At 42.1% G+C, this 24,586-nt stretch overlaps 1 protein-coding gene across 7 annotated transcripts in view; it reads left to right on the forward strand.

Annotated features, from left to right (window-relative positions):
- NT5C2 (5'-nucleotidase, cytosolic II) overlaps positions 1-24,586 on the forward strand; it is a 214,049-nt gene that overhangs the window by 181,712 nt on the left and 7,751 nt on the right. For all 7 annotated transcript variants that reach the window (XM_030202814.1, XM_030202820.1, XM_030202815.1 and 4 more), the window contains 6 exons: positions 2,541-2,648; positions 13,691-13,757; positions 15,896-16,066; positions 16,190-16,241; positions 16,364-16,424; positions 23,227-23,403. In XM_030202814.1, the coding sequence (XP_030058674.1) occupies positions 2,541-2,648; positions 13,691-13,757; positions 15,896-16,066; positions 16,190-16,241; positions 16,364-16,424; positions 23,227-23,403 (636 nt within the window). The remainder of the gene's footprint in view (positions 1-2,540; positions 2,649-13,690; positions 13,758-15,895; positions 16,067-16,189; positions 16,242-16,363; positions 16,425-23,226; positions 23,404-24,586) is intronic.

Genomic DNA, 24,586 nt, shown 5'->3' on the forward strand with positions numbered 1-24,586 from the left:
AGCCAAAGAGGGAAAAATACAATCAATAGGCAGAGAATGGTGGTACAGTTATATCAAGCTTCCAAGAACAGAGGCTATGATTATAACCCTAATATCAACAGGCATAGGTTTTCTGTATGTTTAGACAACAGTTGAATGACTGGTAGCTGTGAGGACTGCTTGGTAGCTAATAACATGCCTGCTTGTTGCGAAGGTATTGGACCTCTCTCATTTCCTAGATAGAATTTTAGAGAGTGCTGGGGAGGAACCAGCTGTTTTGGTCAATGTGTACTAGGGTAGCATTCTCAGAAATCCTCACAGTAAATACACAGGATCCCAGAGTCAGGCTGACCTCCAGAGTCTCAATACGTAGACGAGACAAACCACTCCCCTTCCAATAGCTGTTTGCTTCAATGGATATCATCTGTTGATGTCTACTACATCGAATGATCAAATAAACTTGACTATCAATTGTAGTGGTGAATAAAATGTCAAGCCTGTGTTGTCTTCTGCTTGAGCCAGTAGGATGTTCTGATCAAATATTGCCTATGAGTTTAGACTTTGACTCAATTAGTAATTTTAATATGGCAGTCTAATAGTTCTGAGACAGTTATTCTTTGGGATCAGTTTTCTCCTGTGACCCTAGAGGGTCTGTGGAGTATTCTTGCTTCTTTGTACATTATTTGGTGCATTGGATCTTTTATTTTTTTTAATGCACTTGGTTGATGAACTTGGTGAATATTTTCTTTGTCTTGTGCAATATCCTTTGTCGTCTGGTGAATTTCCAAGGCAGTAGAATTTTAGAGGTAGTGACATGGCTCCCACAAAGCAGGAGAGCAGCACGTCAGTATGGTGCAGGGTCATTAAGCACAGGCCCACACTCCAGTGCTGCCATGTTGTGACTCCTCTTTCCCTGACAGGAAGTCAACATTGGAGGGGATGGGCAGGACATGACAGGGCTTCAGCGTGGGACTGTGCTGGAAGGCTCCATGCTTCCAATCCGGACAAAGGTGGTGGGTGCAGCAACAGGCATAGTAGGATTTGGGGAAGTAAAGAGGAGGAAGATGTCGGTGACCTGCGAGGGGAGCACAGGGGAGAAGGGAGGGGAAGAGGAGATGCTGGCCACCTTGGGGGAGGGGGTGATGAGACATGACCACATAGGGGAGGAGAGAGGGGAAAGGAAGGGAAAATACAGAACTCTGGGGGATGAAGTAGGCAGGGGAAGGGGAGATCATGGACTATTGGAGGGTTTGAGAGGTGAGGGAAGGGGAGGGAAGGGGAGGGAAGGGGAGGGGATGACTGCAGCCCCCTTGAGTGGGAGGGTTAGGGCTTTGAGACGTCCCAGGTGAGGAGATATAGGGCCTTCAGCCATGCACCCCTCCCTTCAGGTGGCTCAAGATATGCCTAGGGTGTCAAATATCTTTGGGCTGCCCCTGAATACAGGACATACTCTTTCAAGCCATTAAGAAGAGTATAGCCAACATCACTATTGCATTCCTCTGTCTTACACCTATCTTTGCTAGCAGAGCTAATCCAAAACTACCTTTTCATTGGGCAAATCCTGATTATCTACTTTACCTTTCAGGAAAAAAAAAAGTTTGTTTCTACTACTAAACAAAACAAATATATATTTGCCAAGGAATATTCATTTATCCTTCCTTTAGAAAGAAAAACTGTTACTCGGATCCCCTTAATACTTTGGTGCCTGCATTCAGGCCCCGATGCTCAAAACTCTGGCGCTATTCTGAATAGCGCCGTAAAAATACCACCAGAACAGCACAGAACGACAGTGCCCTAATGCTGAACGCTAATGAGATCAAATATAGGCATGTGTTGAGCATCAGGAAATTCATCAGGAGGATTGTGTTTGGCACCTGATAGAAGCCGAACGTGAAGCACACTTTGGCGTCTGTGTTCTGCAGCCTAAATATAAGCGTTATTTATTTATTTGCTTATATTTAGACGCAGTAAATAGACACCTGCGCTTTTTAAATTTAGATGCAGGAAACAGATGCCAACATGTGCTTTTGCATGGGGCTGCTGTTTTTCACGACTAGCACTTAAGGGCTTCCTTCTGCTTCCAAAAGCAATCAAAACTGGCAGATCATGAGAGAAGCATGAGAATCATGGGAAATCCTCTCTTCCAACACCCTAACACCTGCTTTGACCTGGCGTTATTTTTTGCAACAGCAAGGCAGTTTTGTTTTGGGCGCTCTTTTCTGAGCATTGGGGAGGAATACAAAATAGCCTCATTAACATGAGCTTGACTAGTTTTGAATGCTATCTGCACTAGTGCCTGGCACGCTCGTCGTTTCCCATGCTAGACTCCTCTGAACATTCTATGCAGGTAAATGCGGGCTCTAGTACAGTGCTATTGGCCTCTAGCACCCGCGTTTATTTTGGTCATTGGGGCCTCAGAGTACTTTGGCATGGTAATGGGAGACACACTTGAGAAATGTAGTAGCACAAGATAACACCTTATAAATGGCTTATGTACCAAATACCTGCAGCTGCTGATCTGTTTCTTGTTTTTTTTTTTTTTTTTTTTTTTTACCTTGTAGCCAGGAAGTACACATCGGCCTTGGCAGTCCTATTTTGATCTTATCCTAGTAGATGCACGGAAACCACTCTTTTTTGGAGAGGGAACAGTATTACGGCAGGTGGATACTGTAAGTACCATGTGGAGCATATTATTCTCTACTGAAAAACAGGATTGAATCAAGCACATACATAAGACATTTGATAGTATAGTGATGGAACAGCTCTCACAGAGCTCAGAACTAGTGCAAAGTTCTGAGTGTGCACAGCCCTTCCCAAGTACAGAAGTCTCCTCAGTTTTATTTTTTCTGCTTTGCCAAATGGGCACCTCAGCTTTCCTATTAAAGAGTCATCATTCTTTGGTCTGTTTTTTTTTTTTTTACCTTATGTTTTTCTTGCAGAAAGTTATTTTCTGTTTTTGATGACGTGTCCCTGGTACAGGCAAAGCCAAACTTCTGAAGCTGCCCAACCTGAACGGAATGAAACCTAATTGAATTGACTTTATTACTTAAAACCTGCCCTTATCCAGGGCTATGAACAAAAATACATACATAAAATCACATAAAAACAATTATTTGTTTGCGTTATTGCATCACCAGAAGTGTTATGGATTTAGATGCAGGTCCATTCAAGCCTAAAAAAAACTATCTCAACCAGCTCCATAACAACTACAAGGCAAAGGAGAAGCTTTTAAGAGTGAAGAAAAAAAAATTGTCCACACAGAGATTAGATGACCCTGTGCAGTCCAGCAGGTCAGAATTCTTCAATATTGCTTCTGTTGCCACATGCAGTGGCTTCAAAAGTTGTGCATGAAAGGACAATGTCATAATTCTTCTGAGAAGACATCAGTCTTGATTCAGACTTCTTGACTAAAAGTACAGATGTCTTCAGTGTTGTCATACAGGTCTGAGTACAAAGAACTTTCTAACCATATGATTCAAAAGCAATTGTAGAGTGCTATCTTTTCAACATGGAAGACTGTATAATCATAGTGCCACACTAAAGTGCAAGATGTCCTCCCAATGCAGGTCCTATCAATGCAAAGTCCTCCCATTTGGACTTTCATCATCTCCTGGAGGGTATACCAAGTGTCTTGTAGTTACGATAACCCACTTACACTTGCAAGGCCTCCCATTTTTTTTCATACCTTAACAGTTGGCTTATAGCATCTCCATTGCTGGATCTGTCTATCTCTTGAAGGGAGAAAACTTTGGCTTCATTATAAATGTTAACAAACCAACCCTTCTGCCTACAATGACATTTCTTTCATAGGACTACATCAGGTGAAAGCTTTTCTTCCATAAGACAGGTACAAAGGAATGTTTGATCTGTTCAGATGGTCCAGTGATCCCTTTGGGCCATGGTCAGAATCTACTTAGATGTGCTAGGCTATGTGACTTTTACAGTGCATGTGGTCCCACCTTGCATGCCTCCAAATGAGAAGGCCTTTACAGACCTCAAGTTTCAGTGAAATCAAAATGCTCATCCTTTATGATCCAAGACACATCAATCCATTTCAAACCATGTTGCAATGACGGATTACAGACACCAGCTTGTCTAAGGACTTCAATTTATACCTTAGAAACGTTGTGCAACTTATAACACCCCCCTCTCTCCCAAATGAGTTTGAGCTTGGTTGGTAGATACTTTGTTTTGCCTCATGCATTGATGCATAGAAGTTAACCAAAAACACTTCAATTTTCCTAGTATCAGCATGAAATTGTAGCTTAATTTATGGCACAAAATACTAACAAGAAAGTCAGTGGAAATATTGTGGAGTTTTTTTAATTAGTTGCCAGAGGATGTGGTGTAAGCAGTTAGTGTATCTGAGTTTAAAAAAGGTTTGGATAAGTTCCTGGAGGAAAAGTCCATAGTCTGCTATTGAGATAGACATGGGGAAGCCACTGTTTGTACCTGGGATCAGCAGCATGAATCTTGCTACTATTTGGAATTCTGTCAGGTACTTATGACTTGAATTGGTAATTTGGAAGCAGTATACTGGGTTACACGTACCATTAGTCTGACCCAATGTAGCTATTCTTGTGTTCTTAAAATACTAAACTACATACAAGAATACTCTTGATTTCCTACATACATCCTGGGGCAGCAAAATCAATAAGCAGTCAGATTCAGCAAACTATTTCTAACCTCAACAAGTGGTCACTGGATCCTCAAACTCTACAATGCATATTTCATAGCTGAGGCACTTCTAAAATTGGTTTGATTACCAGCAATCAAAATGTAAAGGTTCACTTTATCTTCCATATGCCTGTTTACAACTCATTTTGCATAAGATGCCATCACGATAGACTTAGCCATTCCCTATCCTTATCCACTCATCTCCATGATAGCCAAAACTCTGACAAATTCCAAAGAAGGCCCATTAGGTTGATTCTCTTAATGCTGTGCTGGTCTTGACAGAACTGGTTTCTTAAAAGATTCCTAATCTTAATATTGCACAACTGGGGGCACCCTCATGCATTCCAACCATAAGTCTCTGTCTCTGAATGCATGGAAGTTGAGCAGTGCTTAATTGCTTTCTTTGGACTACCACCTTTAAGATATTTTAGTGGCAGTAAGTAAATCTTCCTCACACTCTGGAATGCACTGCCTGAAAGGCTCCGCTTAACACAAGACTTCTCTTTACTTCAGGAAGCAGGTGAAAGCTTGGCTCTTCAACCAGGCCTTTAATGGAAGAAGTAACTAACTTGTTAATCTCACTCACACACACAAGGAGTGACATGGGCAGCACATACTGCAGCAGGACATGTTGATCAACTCCTACTCTAGCTGGGATAATATTTAACCATCTCTCTGACCTCATATGCACCTTTCTTTAAATTGGTCACCTTATTTTCTAACTCCTCTTACTCTCTTACCTATCTATATGTTCCATCTTTGCTTATACCCTGCGCTGTCAGCCCTTTGAGCAGGGACTGTCACTCTATGTCAAATGTTCAGCGCTGCGTGCGTCTGGTAGCGCTATATAAATGTTAGTAGTAGTAGTATTGTGTTGACATTGCTGTAATAGTCTATTTATCATGCTTGATTTATTCTTACTGTACACCGTCTTGAGTGAATTGGGCAGTAAATAAATCCTAATAAATAAAGATCTTATGCTTTCAGATAAAAGGGGTTTTCCATCTGGTGCTCTGCTAAGGTCAGTTCCTTTTACTGCCCATCAAATACCACTATTCAATACCCATACAATCTCTACCAGAATAGTACTACAGATGCTTTCTATTAAGAGTGCATTTCAGTTCTCTTTATCATATTTTGTGAAATTTTTAAGGTATATTTATCCCTCCCAATATGGTGGTTTACCCACCAATACCGAGGAAGAAATAAATCACCCAAGGCTGCATCAGTTAGGAGTTTATTTAGATACCTTATTTCTTATCAAGTATTTGTACAATTAGCAGATCAGTAATATCTCATTGGGAATACAGAACATTTGTACACAAAATTACCTCTATATCTGAGACTCCAAAGAATATACATGCAACATGTACAATCACTTGTTTATGGGAATACAGTACCACAGCTATACATAGGTGATCTCTGTGTCTGAGTCTCTAATGTTTTATTTACCAGCCAAAGCCAATTAATGGATATAAAAGACTCAAGGCTACTTATGAGAAAGCAATAGGATTATTTGCCAATTCACATACAATTGATTGGTTTCTCATGAGAGTGCAGCCCTGCTTGCACAGAGGTGCTGACTGTGACTGTCTCACTCCAAAGAAATAGGAAATACACTCTTTTTTTATATGCCCTTTTAAGATACAGACAAAATGACAGTAACACACCTTATTGGATATAATATATTGTAGTCACCACCTTAGTGACCATATATGGTACCATTTACCGTACATGCTTGTTTTTTTTCCAGCATTGATTGGAAAGCTTGGTCATCTTCTTGCGAGATCGCTCAGCTGACCATATCTTCCTGGGTGTAACTGATTCTGCCCTATTGGTAAACCGCACCATCCTGTTTATGAGGTTTTTGCACCCTAGCCCCTTCCTTATTTTGCTGCATGGTATGTCCCAACAGCTCAGGAGCTTTACTGGATCTTCCAGGGTTCAAATTATAGTTAGAGGCCTGTAAGCTTTTCTGTCATTTATAGATCTTGAACCAAAGTCTCAGGCCTTACCAAAGCTCCTAGCTATGATGATAATATTCATCTGATAGGTCATGCATCAGCTTACCAGTGTCCCATTATATACAAATTTATGAGGTCGCCTTCATATCAAATCTAGGAGACCGTAATCCTTTCTTCTTTCATGAAACCGTCATTAGAGCTTATAGAATGTGCATCATTGAAGATCCTAACATGGGGAGGACCTTTTTTAGTGGCAGTCACTTCAACTGCCAAAGGCAGTTGCATCTTTTCACATTGGGGAACCTGTACAACTATCTACTATCCTAACCTTTATTAGCACCAGCATTAGAAGACTCTCCATGGATCCAAGATGACGGTATAGAGTGGACGTACGCCCAGAGAGCTCCTGAGCCCCAAGTGCGGTTTTGGGTTGTTCGGCGCACCCCCAGGAATGGGGAAGAGAAAGGGGAAAACCGGTATCCCAGCCTCCTCGGGACCGGTTGGGAACCCCACCTTACGCCAACCTACCTTGGAGGTTTATGGAATCCGGGCATTTGAGAACCTAGAGACTACCTCAGAGATTATCGCGCCACTATCCGCGAACAGCAGCATCGAGGGAGTTACTCTCAGTTCTCCCTCGCAGGGCCTGACCCTGCTGCAACCCGGAAGCAGTGCTGTGGTTAGCGCAAGTATGGAGACGCCCAAGCCGGGTTTAGTCAGCCATGCGAGCAGAGGGGGCTCCTTCACTGACTTCTCTCTTGGTGGAACAACTGCTGGAGGCTCGAGGATGTTGTCGACGCCTGTCCAGACCAGAGAAAGTGCTCCCGGGGGAGCTTGCGGCCCGGTAAGACCAAAGACAGTCACATTGGACACTCTCTGGGAGGCAATACAGGGGGTCAACTCATCCTTGGAAAAAATTTCAGAGTCTCTCCGAGGAGAGACTATGGAACTTAAAAATAATGTTCAGCAATTGTCCACTAAAGTAGAAGGACAAAAAAATGATTTAGAGAAAATTGAGAGAGAAATTATAACATCTTTGATTAAAGAGAAAAATGTTTCTACTAGAAGAATGGAATCTCTTGAGAATCAACTCAAGAGAAATAACCTTAAGTTTTTGAATTTCCCAGTATCAACATTTCTCTCTCCTCTGGAACTACTGAAGAAATATTTCTCAGAAATTCTGGGTCTTTCAAGTGAGAATTATCCACCGCTTACAAAAACTTTTTATATTAAAAGGAAATTGAGAGAACCTGAACAATTACCTAGAGAATCTTTAAACCTTACTGAATTCTTAGAAACATCTGTGGAATCAGAACGTGCTACTTTGCTAGTTTCCTTCGCTTTTGAAATGGACAAAATTAATGTACTGCGCTTATATTTCCGTCATATGAATGAAGTTTTTATGGGAGGGAAGATAAATATTTTTCCGGACTTGTCTAGGCATACTCAGTTGAGAAGGAAGGAACTCTTGGCCCTTAAGCCGAGAATCCTAGCCCTAGGGGCAACCTTCTTTATTAAGTTCCCATGCAAGTGTTTCGTTTCGTATGAAACTAATAATTTCCTCTTTACAGATCCCAAGAAACTTCAAGAATTTGTAATTGCTAAAGAAAGTATGAGAAGCCCCCCTGTAGTAGTTAGCCAGATTAATGCAGCTGTCTGATAGTATCTCTAGTTATCATTTCTGCTCTAAGATAACTCATTAGTTATAGTTTACTTGTACTATATTTAAGATTTCCTGATTCTTGGATCATATGTGGACAATATGTATTTGAAAGTTTTCTTAAGTGTATTTCATCTATGTTAATTTTTTTTTATAATTTTCAGAGATTTCTAATTTTTATGATCATTTGTCAATGTCATAAAATAATAATAACAATAAAGAGAATTAAATATATAGAAGACTCTCCATACTTTGGACTGCAATTGAGCTCTTGCTTACTGTGTTAAACTTTCTGATGGACTCTCTCCTTTTATGCAGCTTTTACAATCCTTCAACCACAAGAGACTTGGATGGCATTTTCAAAAAAAACGTTCAAGTCAGAATTGGGATGTCCTGCTCATAACATCCAAAAAGAACATCCATCTGGCAGTAATTTTCAAACCGGAAAGGCATCCAGATTTCCTGTTTGAAAATATTCACGAAGGATGTCCTTACACTGGAGTCCATCCTGAATGAGCATTTTACAAACTGAAACATTTAAATTATAAATGGGAAAACAAGGCACAGGGACGTCTGTCTGGCAGCTTTCTTATTAAAATGGCCACACAGGTGTCCTTGCAGAACAGAGGCGTAGCCTAGTGGTTAGTGCAGTGGACTGTAAACCAAGGAACACAGTTTCAAATCCCACTGTAACTCTTTTTGTGATCTCTCCGGGAACAGAAAAAAAATGCTGTACCTGAATTTATACCACTTCAATAACCTTTAGGCTTGCAGGTGTCTTATAACTTTAGGTACAGTAAGTATTTTTCAGCTCATGGAGGGAGTCCCAGGAAAATAAATTGAGTTACAGTGGGATTTCAACCTGCATCCCTTGGTTTACAGTTCACTTCACTAACCACTAGACTACTCCTCGTTCCTGCTTGGTGCTTTGTTCAGAATGGCCACAATACCTGAGCTGACAGAGCCTGGTTTCCTTTCCAATTTCACTTTCAAGGGAGAGGAAGAGGGACAGCAACCACTGGGGATTAAGGAGGGATCATGCCTTAATCCTTGCAGTGGTTAGCTGCTCAGACTGAGTACTTTGTTGTAACTGGATGTGACTGACACAGGTCTAGATTTAAGGGTCCTCCTTTTTAGACATGAATGTTTCTTCCCATTCGAAGATCGCTGTTGGACGTCCTACCTTTGGACCCTCTCTAGTTCCACCTACAACACGCCCAAAATACACCCCCTTGCTATTTTGATGAACTGCAGTGTGAAATGTCCCAACTTCTGACTTTCCAGAATTGGAATTTGGACATTTTTAACAGATAGATGTTTCTTAAGGTATTTTGAGGTGTCATCTGCTTTGAAAATGAGCACCTTGGTATTTCATTGGCAAAGCATACCCTAGCTAATTTATTCTGGTATGATTAGGCTGATATCTCCTTAATGAGTTATAATCAAGTCCCATCAAATGAAAGCCACTGCTGCTACTGCAGCTCTCTTGAAATCAACTTGGCCAGCATCAAGACATTTTATTTTGGATCAACACAGTGTTTGGGAGTCGCCCACTTGTGTGCCTGATTCAGTTCTGCTTGTCAGTGGAAAAAGCTAAATTGCTTACCTGTAACAGATGTTTTCAGTAGACAGCAGGATTAATCAGATTCATAATTCCTCCAGATACCTGAGGGTTGATCATGAGCCTTTTTTTTAAACTTCAAATGTTTTCACAATTAAAAACCTCAAATTGACTTGGCCTCTTACCTTATATTAACATCCAACATATTTCCTTTTCTCCTCCCATCCCCCCCATGCCACCTCCCATCAGATTAACACACATTCATACCCCTCCTCCCTCCAAACTCAGGTATGTTGTTTTTTGTTTTGTTTAATGTAAACTTCAACACATATAACAATCAGCACACAGTTTTTCCTTCAGTGTGCCAAAACTCAATTTCAAGTAACAATGACAGTTTTTCAATATTTTCTTATTCTCCCCAATAATCCCTCGATCCAACAAACAGTCACACCCTCTCCATTTCAAATTCACATCTCCAACTTTTCCATTGCTCAAACAGCCCCCAGATGCCCCATATTTAGCTATTGAATGTCAACTATAAGCTGTAATCTCTCTGTGGCAGTGACCTAGTCTGCTTCCATTATTTCACTAAAACACATTTAGCAGTGAGGAGGTAATAGTTTATTAATTAATTTTATCCCAGCTTTCTCCAGTTACCCTCCTTGAATTCACAGACTATATAATCCCAGTCAATCAGAACTTCCCCATCTCCTGAATCATCATGAGCATCTTGTCTCAATATTCTTGACTACATAAGCATTCTCGCCACATGAAAAAAGCTGCCCCTGATATCTACAATTTCTCCAACACAGGCCTGTACCATGCTTATACCATTTTTCCTACTGTATTGGAATTATAAACATCCTGTACAGAACTGTATATCCAACTGCATTCAACTGTGCAGAATTATTCATAGCATTCATTTGATTGTAAATCCTCAGCCATTCTTTTTTATTGCCTCCCCAACATCCTGTACTCATCCCTTCTGAAATGCCATCACCCCCCTTTTGGACTAAAAAAGTTCACATCGGAAGCTTTATTCAGGATAAAATGGACTCGACACAAGTCGTGTTTCAGGCACAGAGGCCTGCTTCAGGAGTCCGTGTAAGAAATGATTATATGGCTATACAGCACAACAGTCACGAAGACCAAACTCCAGTTTAATATATGTCTGTAGGGAAAGTGCTGTCAAACAAAATTACAGCTTACAATAAAATCAGTTCAGTTATTTACCAGATAAAACAGAATTAAGGAGGCTAGTTTCTGAAACCGGAATTATCCATCACAACCAGAAATGGGTCTCCAAAAGCAGCTTCAAAAAATAAGTTTTAAGTCCTGATTTAAACTTATTAAAAGACGGATGCTATGGACAGTAGAAGTCTCAACTCCTGGACCCCTTACCGCCTTGCCTACCCTTTGAGACTCTCAGGTAACAAACAAAATCAGGCGAGTGAAGTTTTGTGTCATTTTTTGCTACGGTTTGGCAGCTGTTGTGTGGTAATGGCTTCAAAACCACCACACAAAGAAAAGGAGCGCAGCAAGGCTAGTGAGGCAAAGATGGCAGACCCCATGGGACCATCCTCGCCGACAGCAGAGTTGGCCAGGACTGCAGAAGTAACAGATTGAGGAATCATTGGATCATAAATTCCAACAAGTGCTGGACAAACTGGAAAGCTTGGATGAATGAATCGAGAATCTGAGCCAAGAATTCCACTCGGTGGCTCATAGAATAGATAAACTGGAGACAGATTATGGCCTCGTGACTCAGGACCATCAGATGTTCAATTCAAACAATGCAAATGAAAAAAGTGTTGTTGATCTTGAAAACCCAGCATTGGGGTAATAATTGGTGTTTTGTGGGACACCCTGAGTCTGCTGTTGATGCTGTAACTTCTGGTGCAAAGCCTGCAGATCAAAATCTTTTCAGGACCCCTCCGGATTGAGAGAGTACACAGGATTAAACCACGAGTAGTGATTTTCACACTGCTTAATTTTGTTCGTAAAGAAGAAAATTTGCAGGCTGTTCATGGAAGTAGAACACTAAACTACCAAGGTTATTCCTTCTGAGTCCCATGCCTGCGCAAAAAACAAGTTCACCTTCATATATCTGGCATAACTAAAATTAAAACACCAGGGAGAAATGTGAGTTTTTGCCATCAGAGAACCAGCAACTGTATAGTTGGGAGGGAGATGCAGTCTCGTAAGAACTTGAACACTTTCTGCTTTGCTCATTCTTACTGGGATGATTTTTGGCCCTGGACGCAGCACTGTGACAAACATTCTGGTCTTCTGGAATGCCTCAGACACTGCTGTTTGCTATTGTTTATAAAATTATTATTGGAAAGCTTATTTACATGGATCAATCTAGATGTATTCTGGGCCAACAGGTGCTGGACAGCATCAGGAGTGTACTGAAACCTATATGGTTATCCTCTTTGCTGCCTTTTTTTTTTTTTTCAAAGGGTTGTGCAGACATGTACTTTGAGGAAGATTGAACCTAATAGGACTTTGTGCTTCACTCAGGAGCAAGGGGGAGAGAATAGGGATTCTTATAACCTCCCCTTGGCGTTAGAATCTGGTAACATGCTTTGCTAGAGTCTCTGACCTGCGTCACTCTGCCAGACTTAATGTGAGAGTACCACCAGAGGACAGAACATGTTAGCTGTCCTGGATTCTATAACTTACCCAGGAAGCTGCATTCCTCTAGGTTGGTGTCTGGCTGAACTATGGGTTAGAGGAGAACTGTTGCTATAATCGATAGCCTACCATATGGTCACGGAGACTCGGTAACCCACTAGCAGGGGGAAGGATATTGCTACTTCAGTGTAATCTGCTAAGCACAGTATTACTTGAGCTATCCTCATTATTATTGCTTACAGGCTCTCTTTTTCCTCTCTTTCTTCTTCCTCACATCACTATATATTACAGGCCTGATATTCAGCCGGCAGCACGTTTGCTGTCCTCTGCCAGCATTAAACTCAGATATTCAATGCCAGTGCAGTAAGAATATTCACACAGGTCTGCCGCTTTCTTTCGGGCAGCCGTGACTGGAGATGGAAGCAAACTAATTTTCTCTTTCCTTGATATTGGATTTTGGTTTCTAATGTTAGCTCAAAAAACCAGTACTTGTTGTTTTGGGCCACACAGAGCCTCTGGGCTAATCATGTCACATCCCCTCCCCTCTATTATGAGCATTAAATTAAATGAAGGGACTTCTGCATGCGGAAAGGATTTTGATATCTTGAGAGAGCTGTTCTGTCCCAATTCCTTCAGATCCATCACTCATCTGTGTGGCTGTTTAATCCTGCTGAGTATAGAGAACAGGCACCTTTGCTATAAAGCTAATTTCTACCACATGGTAGATTCTTTTTTCCGTTAAAGCCTAAAGAAAGCTGCACTTCTGACTGTATACAAATCATGCATATTTTATTCTCCTGTGAGCTCTTGTTGCTTAATTATATGCCAGTAGATGTGGGGTTAGACCTCCTAGCACATGCCATCTACAAAGGAAGAGGTATATTAATGCTTCAGGGTTGTTGACATCTATCTGAGCAGTTATTTGGGGTTTTCCAATTATGTGTGGAGGAGTGGCCTAGTGGTTAGGGTGGTGGACTTTGGTCCTGGGGAACTGAGGAACTGAGTTCGATTCCCGGCACAGGCAGCTCCTTGTGACTCTGGTCAGGTCACTTAACCCTCCATTGCCCACCGCATTGAGTCTGCCATGAGTGGGAAAGCGCGGGGTACAAATGTAATATAAATAAATAAATAAATGCAGTATTAAGTGGACTTCATTTACATTTATATATTGTTTTTTATGTGGCTCACTGAAGGAATTCTCTGATTTTGCAGGTTACTGGCAAGCTAAAAATTGGAACCTACACTGGACCACTTCAACATGGAATCGTTTATTCAGGTGGTAAGTCTGAAACATTTTCAGTTTTTATAGAATCACGTAAGCATGGACTGTAGATTCTTTTGTTTTCTTATGCTATTGTGCATTAGTAACTGACCAAGAGAATGAAGATGACCTAGGCAAATTAGCAAATACCCACAGAAGGTGATCCCTCCACAGGAGAACCAACGACAAGCAAACAAACAGTGGATCAAATAAAAGTCCTCTCACAATGAGCGTCTTCCTGAACAAGGTCTTTATTCAAATCTACAAACACGACACGTGACGTGTTTCGGCCGTTAAGGCCTGCGTCAGGGGTCTAGTAGTATTTGATGCAATAATGCCTTGTTAATCAGATGAATAACAGCACACAAACTGTTAACAGAGATATATGCGATGCGCTGCTACTCCTCTCTGCCACACGCTGAATAGTAAAAGAAAATGCCCCTCCACGTAACTTTGTAAGTTTGTGCTTTGAAAATATGCCTGTTTGTGACCTTGGCAGTCACTTATATCCCATTGCTTCAGGTTCCCATTTAGTGTAAGCTGTTTTGAGTAGGTATGTATTGTACTTGAATACTTATCACCATTGTACAGCATATATCCAGTAGCACTATAAAAATAAGTATTATTACAGCAATGGGCCATTGTCTCTGGTACCTGTCTAGACTCTAAACTGTCTTGGACAGAGATTTATTGTACCTGTACATAGGAGGCAATTTTTCAAAACGATTGGGAATGCTAATTTCAATGCATGTTAACTCCCCCTGATGATGGTGAACAAGTTTTTTCAATACCTAGAATACTCAAGCACTCGCTGTGTCCACAGATCTGGTATCTGTATACCAGCTATGTAATTCATCTACTATAATAAAACGCACTCTCAACGTTCTGAGGACACTAACGTCACTGAAGTCAGACTCCCAGAACGGTTCGTGGATTCATAGTGGTGAAGCCACCCCACTGACCCGTGCCCCGCCCTCGCGTCAAACGTCATGACGTCGAGGGTGGGAAAAATACACTAAACTAAAGAAAGGGATCGCATCCAGGCAGGGGGAGGTTCCCTACTCCTCCTCCTGCCTAGGAAACGCAGGCTACCAACCTCCCGACCCACCCACCGAAAAAATCTGGAGGGAAACCACCTCCAAAGCTCCGGAGTCCAAATGACTCTGGAGACCACCGTTCCACATCCAACACCCCCCCCCCCCCCGCGTACACCCCGCCCACAGAATGCTGGACCCCCCCCCCATGCCCCCCCCCCAAAGCTGAAGTTCAAAAGAAGCCCCGGCAACAAAATGCAGGGCGTCCAACACCCCCCCCCCCCCCGCAACAACCCCCCTCCTAAGCCACCCACCGTCGCGTTCCTTTGCCAGCGGGGGACCCGAAACCCCGCCAGCACAAGTCCTCCTGTCTGCTGACACTCTGTCTCACATACAATGTCTTTCTGACTCTCACTCTCACACACTCTGTCTCACACTGTGTCACATTCACTCTCTATGTGTCACACAGTCACTCACACACTTGCTTGGTCTCATACACTCACTCTCACAGAGAATCTGTCTCACACACACTATCTCTCTCGCACACACACACTCTCACACTGTCTCTGACATACGCACTTCCATACACTCTCATTCTCACACACACACTCACATCCAGACTCACTCTCTCTCTCGCACACACACACTTTCACTCTCTCTCTCACACAGTCACTCTCACATACACTCTCCCAAACATACACACTCCAAGGAAAACCTTGCTAGCGCCCGTTTCATTTGTGTCAGAAACGGGCCTTTTTTACTAGTTGAAAAATTAAAAAAAAAAACTCAGTTTGGGGTGCTGTATAAATGGCTAGCAAACTAGCAAAGTCTTTGAAAGTGTCTGGTTGTAAGGCAACATATGCAATGGAAGAAATTTTAATTTGTATATTAAAGCAGAAAAAGGCATTCAGTGATCAGTTATATAATATGTAACACCTTAAGTATATAGCTAAAGGGACAAAAGTTTTGAGCTGCTAGTGTCAACAGATTAATACAGAAATATTTGTATCAGTACAATACCGTTGTTAGAGTAACATTGCTGCCAGCTTTAGTTGTTTAGGAGTACGAATGCTCGGATATTAATGAGATAAAGCTATACATACTTCTGTCATACTTCTACAGGTTCTTCAGACATTGTGTGTGATCTTTTGGGGGCAAAAGGAAAAGATATTTTGTATATCGGTGACCACATCTTTGGTGATATTTTGAAGTCCAAGAAACGGCAGGGATGGAGAACTTTCCTGGTGATTCCAGAACTGGCACAGGAGCTCCATGTTTGGACTGACAAAAGCTGTAAGAAATCTCTAGCAATTATTATCCTTCCTTCCCATTGTTGGTGCTAATTTTAGTGCCTTTATAAGCACATGCATCCTCTTCATTTTATGTGTAAAATGAAAATATTTTTTTTAATCCTAGCACTTTTTGAGGAACTCCAGAGCTTGGATATCTTCTTGGCAGAGTTGTACAAGTAAGTTTAAGAGCTATTTTATTCTTACTAATGAGCTGCTGTTCCGGGAATAAAACAAATCTCTCTAAAACTGCACTTACCGCTGCCTGCAGAAGTTGAATTTTTCCTTTTTATGTTATCAGGCATTTAGACAGCAGCAGCAATGAGCGCCCAGATATTAGCTCCATACAGCGACGCATCAAGGTAAGGAATGGTGTGTGATTGGAATGTGTGTGCATGGGCTCCAGCTCTGAGGGTGTTTGAACCAGGGGCGTATCTGGACTCCTGCAGTAGGGGGGGCCAGAGCCAGAGGGAGGGGGCACATTTTAGCCCCCCCCCCAACGACCCCCCCCCCGCCGCCACCATTGCCAGAACCCCCCCCCCCGCCATTGCCAGATCCCCCGCCAACCCTCCCCCGCTGCCATTGCTTACCTTTGCTGGTGGGGGACCCCACCCCCCCGCCAGCCGAGGTCCGCTTGCCGCCTTTAAAGATATTTCTTCAGCTGGCGGGGGACCCCAACCCCCGCCAGCCGACCCGACGTCTTTAAAGTTCTTCTTCGGCCTCCGTGGCCGTGCTGTAGTTGATAGCTGTTCAATCCAGTTCGGAGTCTGACGTCCCAGCACGTTGTACGTGCTGCTAACAGAGATACCGTATGTGTTGAAACACTGTGCTACTCTAGTCATCCGTTGCTAGGTGACGATATCTCTGTTAGCAGTATACGTGCTGTTTTACATCTGACCAACAAGGCATTATTTTGCATCACACACTACTAGACCCCTGACGCAGGCCTTCCAGGCCGAAACACATCATGTGTCGGGTCATTTGTGCATTTTCAAATAAAGACCTTGTTCAGGAAGAAACTCATTGTGAGAGGACTTTTATTGGATCCACTGTGTGTTCGCCTGTAGTTGTACTGAAAGCAGAAAGCACCATGTGAAGCTGTGGCTCTCGAGCTGTGGTGCTGCCAACTTAGAAAATGATGGCAGATAAAAACCATATGGCCTATCCGGTTAGCCCATCCATACCAACTACTAATCTCTACTAAGACCTTGGCAGGCCGATTTGGCCAGCTGTCTCCCGATTTGTGTCAGAAGATGACCGGGGATCTCTTTCGAAAATGAGCTGGTTAGTCACCAAAAACTGTGTGCGCAAATTTGGGGGTATGCCCAATTTGCACAAGCAATTTGATTAGTGATCTAATTAGCATCAATAATTTGCTTACAAGCAATTATTGGCACTAATTAGATTTAATTAGCACTTACACATGTACATTTTGGCATGGGATCCGCACCTACATTTTATTTGTGAGTTTGGTGTATGCATGTATGCATGTGTTATGTTGTAGGTACCTGAGAGAATCCCTTTGGTCCCTGGAATTAAGCAGTAACAGTAACAAAAAGTGTAGGTGGTCATATGACCGCCTGATGTAAGCCTTCATCCAGAAGTCATCATATACATTGTAGCTGTTAGTGGCATTTGAGCTGTGGCAGTATATATATTGAAAGAGCACGCTCAATTTCAGGTATAGGTTATAGTTTAGGGAAGTTTCAGAAACATATATTTTCATGGACAGGGCTATTATGCTATCTTGAATATTTTAGCTAAAATAACCTAATCAGATAAAAAGAAATGAATATTATACTAGATGCCTTTACTAGGTTGATCCTTCTGTCTTGCCTCCATTCCTTACCTCTTTTCAAGAGGACTTTAGATCTCTGTCTCTTTAAGTTTAGGCCAGTTTTTGGAATACTGTGTTAGAAAAGGTATTTGATGAGGTTGTACTATTGCAGAAAAGAAGCACTGCGATCAGCAGATTTAATCCTTGAAAGGACAAGTAATTAGAGCTGAGTGACTGGCGGAAACATCGTACTTAAATATTAAGGGGGTCTTTTACTAAGCGGTGGAAACCAAACGTGGGCTTACTACTTGCTATACTAGAAGTACTAACGGGCTACCGCAGCAGCCCAATGGTAGTTCCCACCCCTAGCACATGCCGTGTCCAGCGCTACAAAAATATTTTTATAGCACCGGTATTTACCCGGCAGTAATCGGGCAGTGCTGTGCGCTGCCTGGTTACCGCTGGGTTTGTGTGGGAGCCCTTACCGCCACCTCAATGGGTGATGGTAAGTGCTCCCCCCCCCCCCCCCCCCAAAATGGCCACATGTCAAGTGCTTTACTTACTGCATGGCCATTTCTTTTTAAATAAAAAAGTCTTTTACCCGCTGCTGTAAAGGGGGCCTCAGTGTCATGTTGCTTTAAATGGAAATGGGACTTGATATACCGCCTTTCTGAGGTTTTTGCAACTACATTCAAACGGTTTACATATATTCAGATACTGATTTTGTACCAGGGGCAATGGAGGGTTAAGTGACTTGCCCAGAGTCATAAGGAGCTGCAGTGGGAATCGAACTCAGTTCCCCAGGATCAAAGTCCACCGCACTAACCACTAGGCTACTCCTCCACTCGATGTAATAAGACTATTTTGGGCACAGACCACCATAATTAGTGTGTTCAGCTCTTGGGTCCAGAGCACCGGGACATACAGTGTAGCCTCTGCCTGTGCACGCAAGCAAGGACCCTTAAAGCCCACAGAGTCCAGCATGAAAAAACTTTTGGTTCTGCATCTGATCCATGTCGAGCATGGCAGGGGATTTGGCATTCAACACGGAATCTACATTGACATCGGGTGCTCCGACGCAACATTGAGATGGTCCAACGTTGGACTTGATACTGCGAATGCATAAGGACTCTACGTCCTCATTGTTGATGCTGCGTGCATCAAGGGTCCTGCAGCATAAAAAGCCTAAGAGACATCACCATTGTTCTCTCTCCAGACACTCTGCACACACCTCCCCTGCATCGACGTCCTCCATGCACAGGAATTGTTCATGCCTCAGTGACTGCTCTCCTTCTCTCCAGCTTATTTCTTATTGAGAGCCTTCAGGGTCTCTGAGATCTCCTAAACCTGCACAGGCTTAACTTAGGCTGTGTTGGCGCAACTTTCTCAGCTGGTACCGATTCCTACTGTACAGGAGCCAGTCAATAGAAATAAAATAAAACAGAGAAAATAAAATAAAATACTTTTTTTGTTGGACTAACAATACATATTTTGATTAGCTTTCGAAGGTAGCCCTTCTTCGTCAGATCAGAAATAAGCAAATTTTGATAAGTAACAGCATATATAAGTGAAACATCAAAGTATTTCAGTGAGAGTGAAAGGATGAGGGAGGGGTGGGCTAGGTGAGAAACAGAGAGTGGCTGAGAGGATTGGGGACAGGGAGATATGCATGGTGATCAGATCACCTTCAAAAGCTAATCAAAAATGTATTAAGTTAGTCCAATAAAAAGGTATCATCTTATTTTCTTTTCTATGTTTTATTTTATTCTATTTCTATTGACTGGCTTTAGAAGTGGACTAACACAGCTACCACATCTCTCTACTGTACAGGAGGAAATCCGGGCTATGCTCAAGGAGGAGCTTTCAGGGCTACTGCATTCACAGTCTATATAGGCTTACAGGGTGCTTGCATCAGCCTCAGCCCAGCCTGTCGATATAGCAAAGAGACAGAGGTCCCACATACCGGCTCAGCGCCGACCATCGAGGGCAGCATGAACCCAACCGACGTGTCGATATCAGTGGATGAACTTTCTCCAACCTTGGCAACGTATCTGCCTTAACACACCTTGATGCAGAGCAGATGCTTTAGTCGACATTCTGTTCCACATACCTCCCATGAACTGAGAGACTCCACTGACAGTTCAGGTTGCCCCAAATAAAATTGATACATTGTATAAAATACAGAAATGCATTAGGTTTGAGAAACAAACAAACTTTTCAATCTTCAATGCTAACCAATCTCATATTAGATTATCAACTTTATTCCACAATTTACTTAAAATATCTAATATGTAGAGCCCTCTCCTTTGTATAATTCCTTCCCTCTAAGAAGGCTACTAAATTCCATAAGCTTCACAGGAAACTTCTTGACTGTCATACATTTCTGGCAAGGCAAGCCTTTGATGTCGCTTCACTCACTTCCACCTTAGCAGTAGCAATGTGACATCTCTCCTGGCTCAGGGTCTCTGACCTCAAATCTGCTATCTAGGAGCACCTTCGGATGTCCCTTGTGGTGGAGAAAACTTGTTTGGTGACAAAGTCAAGGAAGTGACTGACCTAATAAGATACAGGTACTGTATACAGGCCACAGATTTCTGCTATCTGTTCTTTCAGAAGATTTGCAGGAGTATTTCAATGCTCCAGTTACTATATCTAAACATTGTTACACTCCACCTCCTCCTCTTCTTCCACTTGAATGGACTATGGCCCAATGTTCACATCCAAGGCAGCAGCGGGGTAAAAAATCCCAGACATCCTCTCGGTCTAAACAGCAGCCCAGTTTTTGACTCCTTCCTAGAGTGCATTGTCACCCTGCAGTTGTCTAAGCCAATCGACCTACAGGTTGGAGCGCAGCTCATCTTCTTTCAACAGAGGTAGCCTCTCATAACCTCCAAAGGTTTGAGATACATAATGGGAGAGCTAGTGGATGATAGAAATTTGAGAGATGTCTGAAATGTAAAAGGAGGAGAAGGGTGATAGAGGGTGAAATTTGAGTTGACAGAGAAAAATGAAAAAAAGAGAGAAAAGAGCTAAAAAGGAGTGATCGAAATATGGGAGGCAGGTGTAGTGAGGGAATAGGAGAGAGGAGAAAAGACAAATGGACAGCAGCCGCTTCAAGGAAAATTAGCAGACAACAGACAGGAAAGCAGAAAAAGAAACCAGAACCAACATGATGGACAAAATAAAATGTCCAGACCACAAATATAGAAAAATAATTTTATTTTGAATGCTTTAAATGGAATATATTAGCTTTGGGAAATGTGTCTTTGTATTGTGTTCCGTAGAAAAGGAAATGCATTTCTGTTTTTCTTTCTCCAGTGTTGTAGTACATGCTAAGTTTAACGTCTTGGGGTTCCCAGTTCAATTTGTATCTAAATATTTTAATTTCTAATTTGTGATTCCTTGTTTTATATTTGGTGAGGGTCTGTCAGTATGTTGATCAAGTCTCTACAGTGCTTTAATCTGCATTCTCTGTGAACTGGTCGCTGTTTTGTTGTCTTTTTAAAAAATGTTTGTTATGGAAATGCATTTTTATGTAACAGATAAAATAAAACTTTGGATTCAAATGATTAAAACAAATTTGAGAGCTTCGGATCTAGAATATCTGTGCGCTATAGGAGATTTAGTAGTTTATTTTGGAGCCATATATGATGCCTAATCTTTAAAAAATAAACAAAAATTACATTTGTTGATGCAATAAATTGATTCATAATGTGTTTGGTTAGTAGGCATTTTGATATTGTTGCCACATAGTGTGCACTCCTTGTGGTGTGATAATAATGGCAGGTAGGGAAATTGGAGGGGAGGCAGAGAGGAAAAGGGGTTCAGTTAGGAGGGGGCTGTGCTCTATTTTCTAACCTGGGCTAACAGCTAACATCGGTCTTGACCCTTGCTATATAGCTGGTGGGGATCCCCAAGCATTCTCAGCTGTGAAATTCATCCAAATATGGCCAGAACTCCCTTCTCTCAAGCTCTGCAGTCGACAACAACTATATGTGCGTGGGGTGCCGGCATCGGTGGCTTTGGGACAGGGCTGCTGCCTGCCAAGCTTGGTAAAAGGGAATTCTGGCCACCTTCAGAGAAAGTGTAATGTATATTTTGAGGTGGGGTAGGGCGAGGCAGAGAAAATTTTGTGCCCACCCACTTTGGGCTCAGGACCACCCAAAATTGGCTGTCTGGCTACGCCACTGCTCTAGGGCTGGGGTGCTCCATAGGTAGTGTTCACAGCCTTAAGGAAAAGGAAGTTCCAGTCATCGTGCAACAGTGTGACCCAGAAGACGGTTCACTTGGGTATAATAAAGCTTTCTGTGATAGATGTCTGAAAATTGTCCTCACCCACTGTGGCTAAAAGTCTGCAAATTGTTCCATGAAAAGAGTGGTGGATGCATGCAATGCTCTCTAGAACATGTGGCAGAGGCTAAAAGAGTAGCATAATGGTTAAAGTAATGGGCTGAGAACCAGGATTCAATTTCCATTTCTGATTGTGACCTTGGACAAATCCTGATCTCCCATTGCTTCAGGTACCCACTTAGATTGTAAGCTCTTTGGGGGGAGGGACATATTATATCTGAATATTTATCACCACTGCATACATCCAGTAGCATTATAAAAATAAGCTTTGATAGGGGATAAGCACTGAAGATCCTTACCTGCAGTAATTGGAGATGATGGACGTATGATCTAGCAACATCACAGGCCATAGCGGTAACTGGGTTTGTACCAGCAGGCTATAGTTCCCCAGAGTCAAGATAGGTGAATGCATCTGGTCAGTGGTGTTAGGATAACATCCAAAAAGGTCATGGTGACCTCTTGTGGTCTGCTATTCTGGTAAGAGCCATTCTAATATTGGTAGCCATTTAAATTCTTACAAATTTGTGGTCAGACATGAAAAGAAAGAGATGCTAGAGGTGGAATCTTGTGTGCTTATGCATTCAAGATGATAGATTTAGTTCACAACTTTTTTTCATTTCTAGCCAAAGGCAATTAAATTCAGATACAGTAGATATTTTCTAGCCCCCAGAGGCAATGGAGCCTGTTAAGTGACTTGAACCAAAAACAGGGTGGAGAGAAAAAAAAACCCCACCCTGTTTTTGGTTCTTGTTTTGTGGAGGTTTGGATTTCTCCTTTTCTTGTTGTTGGGGTTAAGTGGCCTGCTCAAGATCACAAGGAGCAGCAGTGGGATTTGAACCCAGGTTTCCCTGGTTCTCAGCCCACTGCTTTAACCTTTAGGCTACTGTCTTAGATAGGGAGTAATACCTTAAAACCATTCACACTCTATGACAGGCAGCTGGGCTGTATCTTTAGCAGTGTGCCATCATCTACTATGTCACTGTGTTTCATATATTACACTGTAATTGAAGAGTGTTTTCTTTTTTTTTCCTTTGAAGAAAGTGACACATGACATGGACATGTGCTATGGGATGATGGGAAGCCTGTTCCGGAGTGGGTCACGACAGACGCTGTTTGCCAGTCAGGTTATGCGTTATGCTGATCTCTATGCTGCCTCATTCATCAATCTCCTATATTACCCATTCAGCTATCTCTTCAGAGCTGCTCATGTGTTGGTGAGTTGCAGTAGTCTTAGACACATACCAACCATTTAATTGCTACTATAATCATTACCACAGATTAAACAGGCAAAAAGCAGTTGTAAAGTGTGATACATGGTGCATTTCTACTTCCTCTGTTATTAGACTGAGGAGTTGATACAGACACCTTGTGTTAGAGGCTGCGTCAACACAAGGGTAAGGCCAAAGGTTTCCTCAATGCATTAACCAAATGATATGCACATTTGCCCTGTGCAAAAAACATGAACTAATATGGGAGCGTGCACACACACCTGTAGTTGTGCTGGAATGCTATTCTCTGCATAAAATGTTTGTGATTCCTATAGTTGTGCACAGAATAGGTGTATGCTTATGCAGTTCAGTTGCCAATGTCATTTCATGTGTGAAGACCTGTGTCTCCCTACTGTCTGGTACTTAGCTCTTTGTATACACAACAATATCAAAAAAATGGGTGAAAAATATTCCAAGATAGCTGTAAAATATATGACTGCATATACCAACACTCACAGCTATGTGCAATTTCAAGCATTTATCATTATTATCACATAAAAATTATCCTACTACTTTCATACAACTACTCAAACACATTCCACTCTCACCATTCATACGCCACTCCACAACCTTCCATAGATCAAACATCAAATTTGACCAACAAATATTATAACACTGAAACTAATATCATTATAGACACAACTGGCAGAAGACTTCAAAGAAGCTTGTATTCTGTTAAGAGCAGTTTGTCCAGCAATTACCACGCCCTTTTGTAAGTCTGTACTCTTGTAAACAGTCAGGCAATTTCAAAAGTCCCACTGTCGGTATCACAAACTTCATGCGCTGTATCCCGCACATGGGGCTATATCAATTTATCACCTCGCTGCAACATATTCTCTAACTGCCAACAGCATGTCTCCAAGAAGTCGCTATTGCACTTGTAAAGCCATTCGATTCTTCAAACTATCATGTTGTCCAATGCACCACATTTCTCCGCTATGACCCTACACGGTGCTGTGTTTCGCTCAAACGAGCGTCTTCAGGGGTCTGTGCAGTTCAAAACACAAAAATTAAATCACCCATAACCCACCACATACATACTAATATTTAAATATCTAGAACCTACATACTTGAAAGTATTACTGACCTGAACGGGTGTCCAGGAGGCCAAACCAGAATCCCATTAAGG

This window comes from Microcaecilia unicolor, chromosome 5 (assembly GCF_901765095.1).
Source record: "Microcaecilia unicolor chromosome 5, aMicUni1.1, whole genome shotgun sequence".
In the NCBI taxonomy this organism is placed as follows: Eukaryota; Metazoa; Chordata; class Amphibia; order Gymnophiona; family Siphonopidae; genus Microcaecilia; species Microcaecilia unicolor.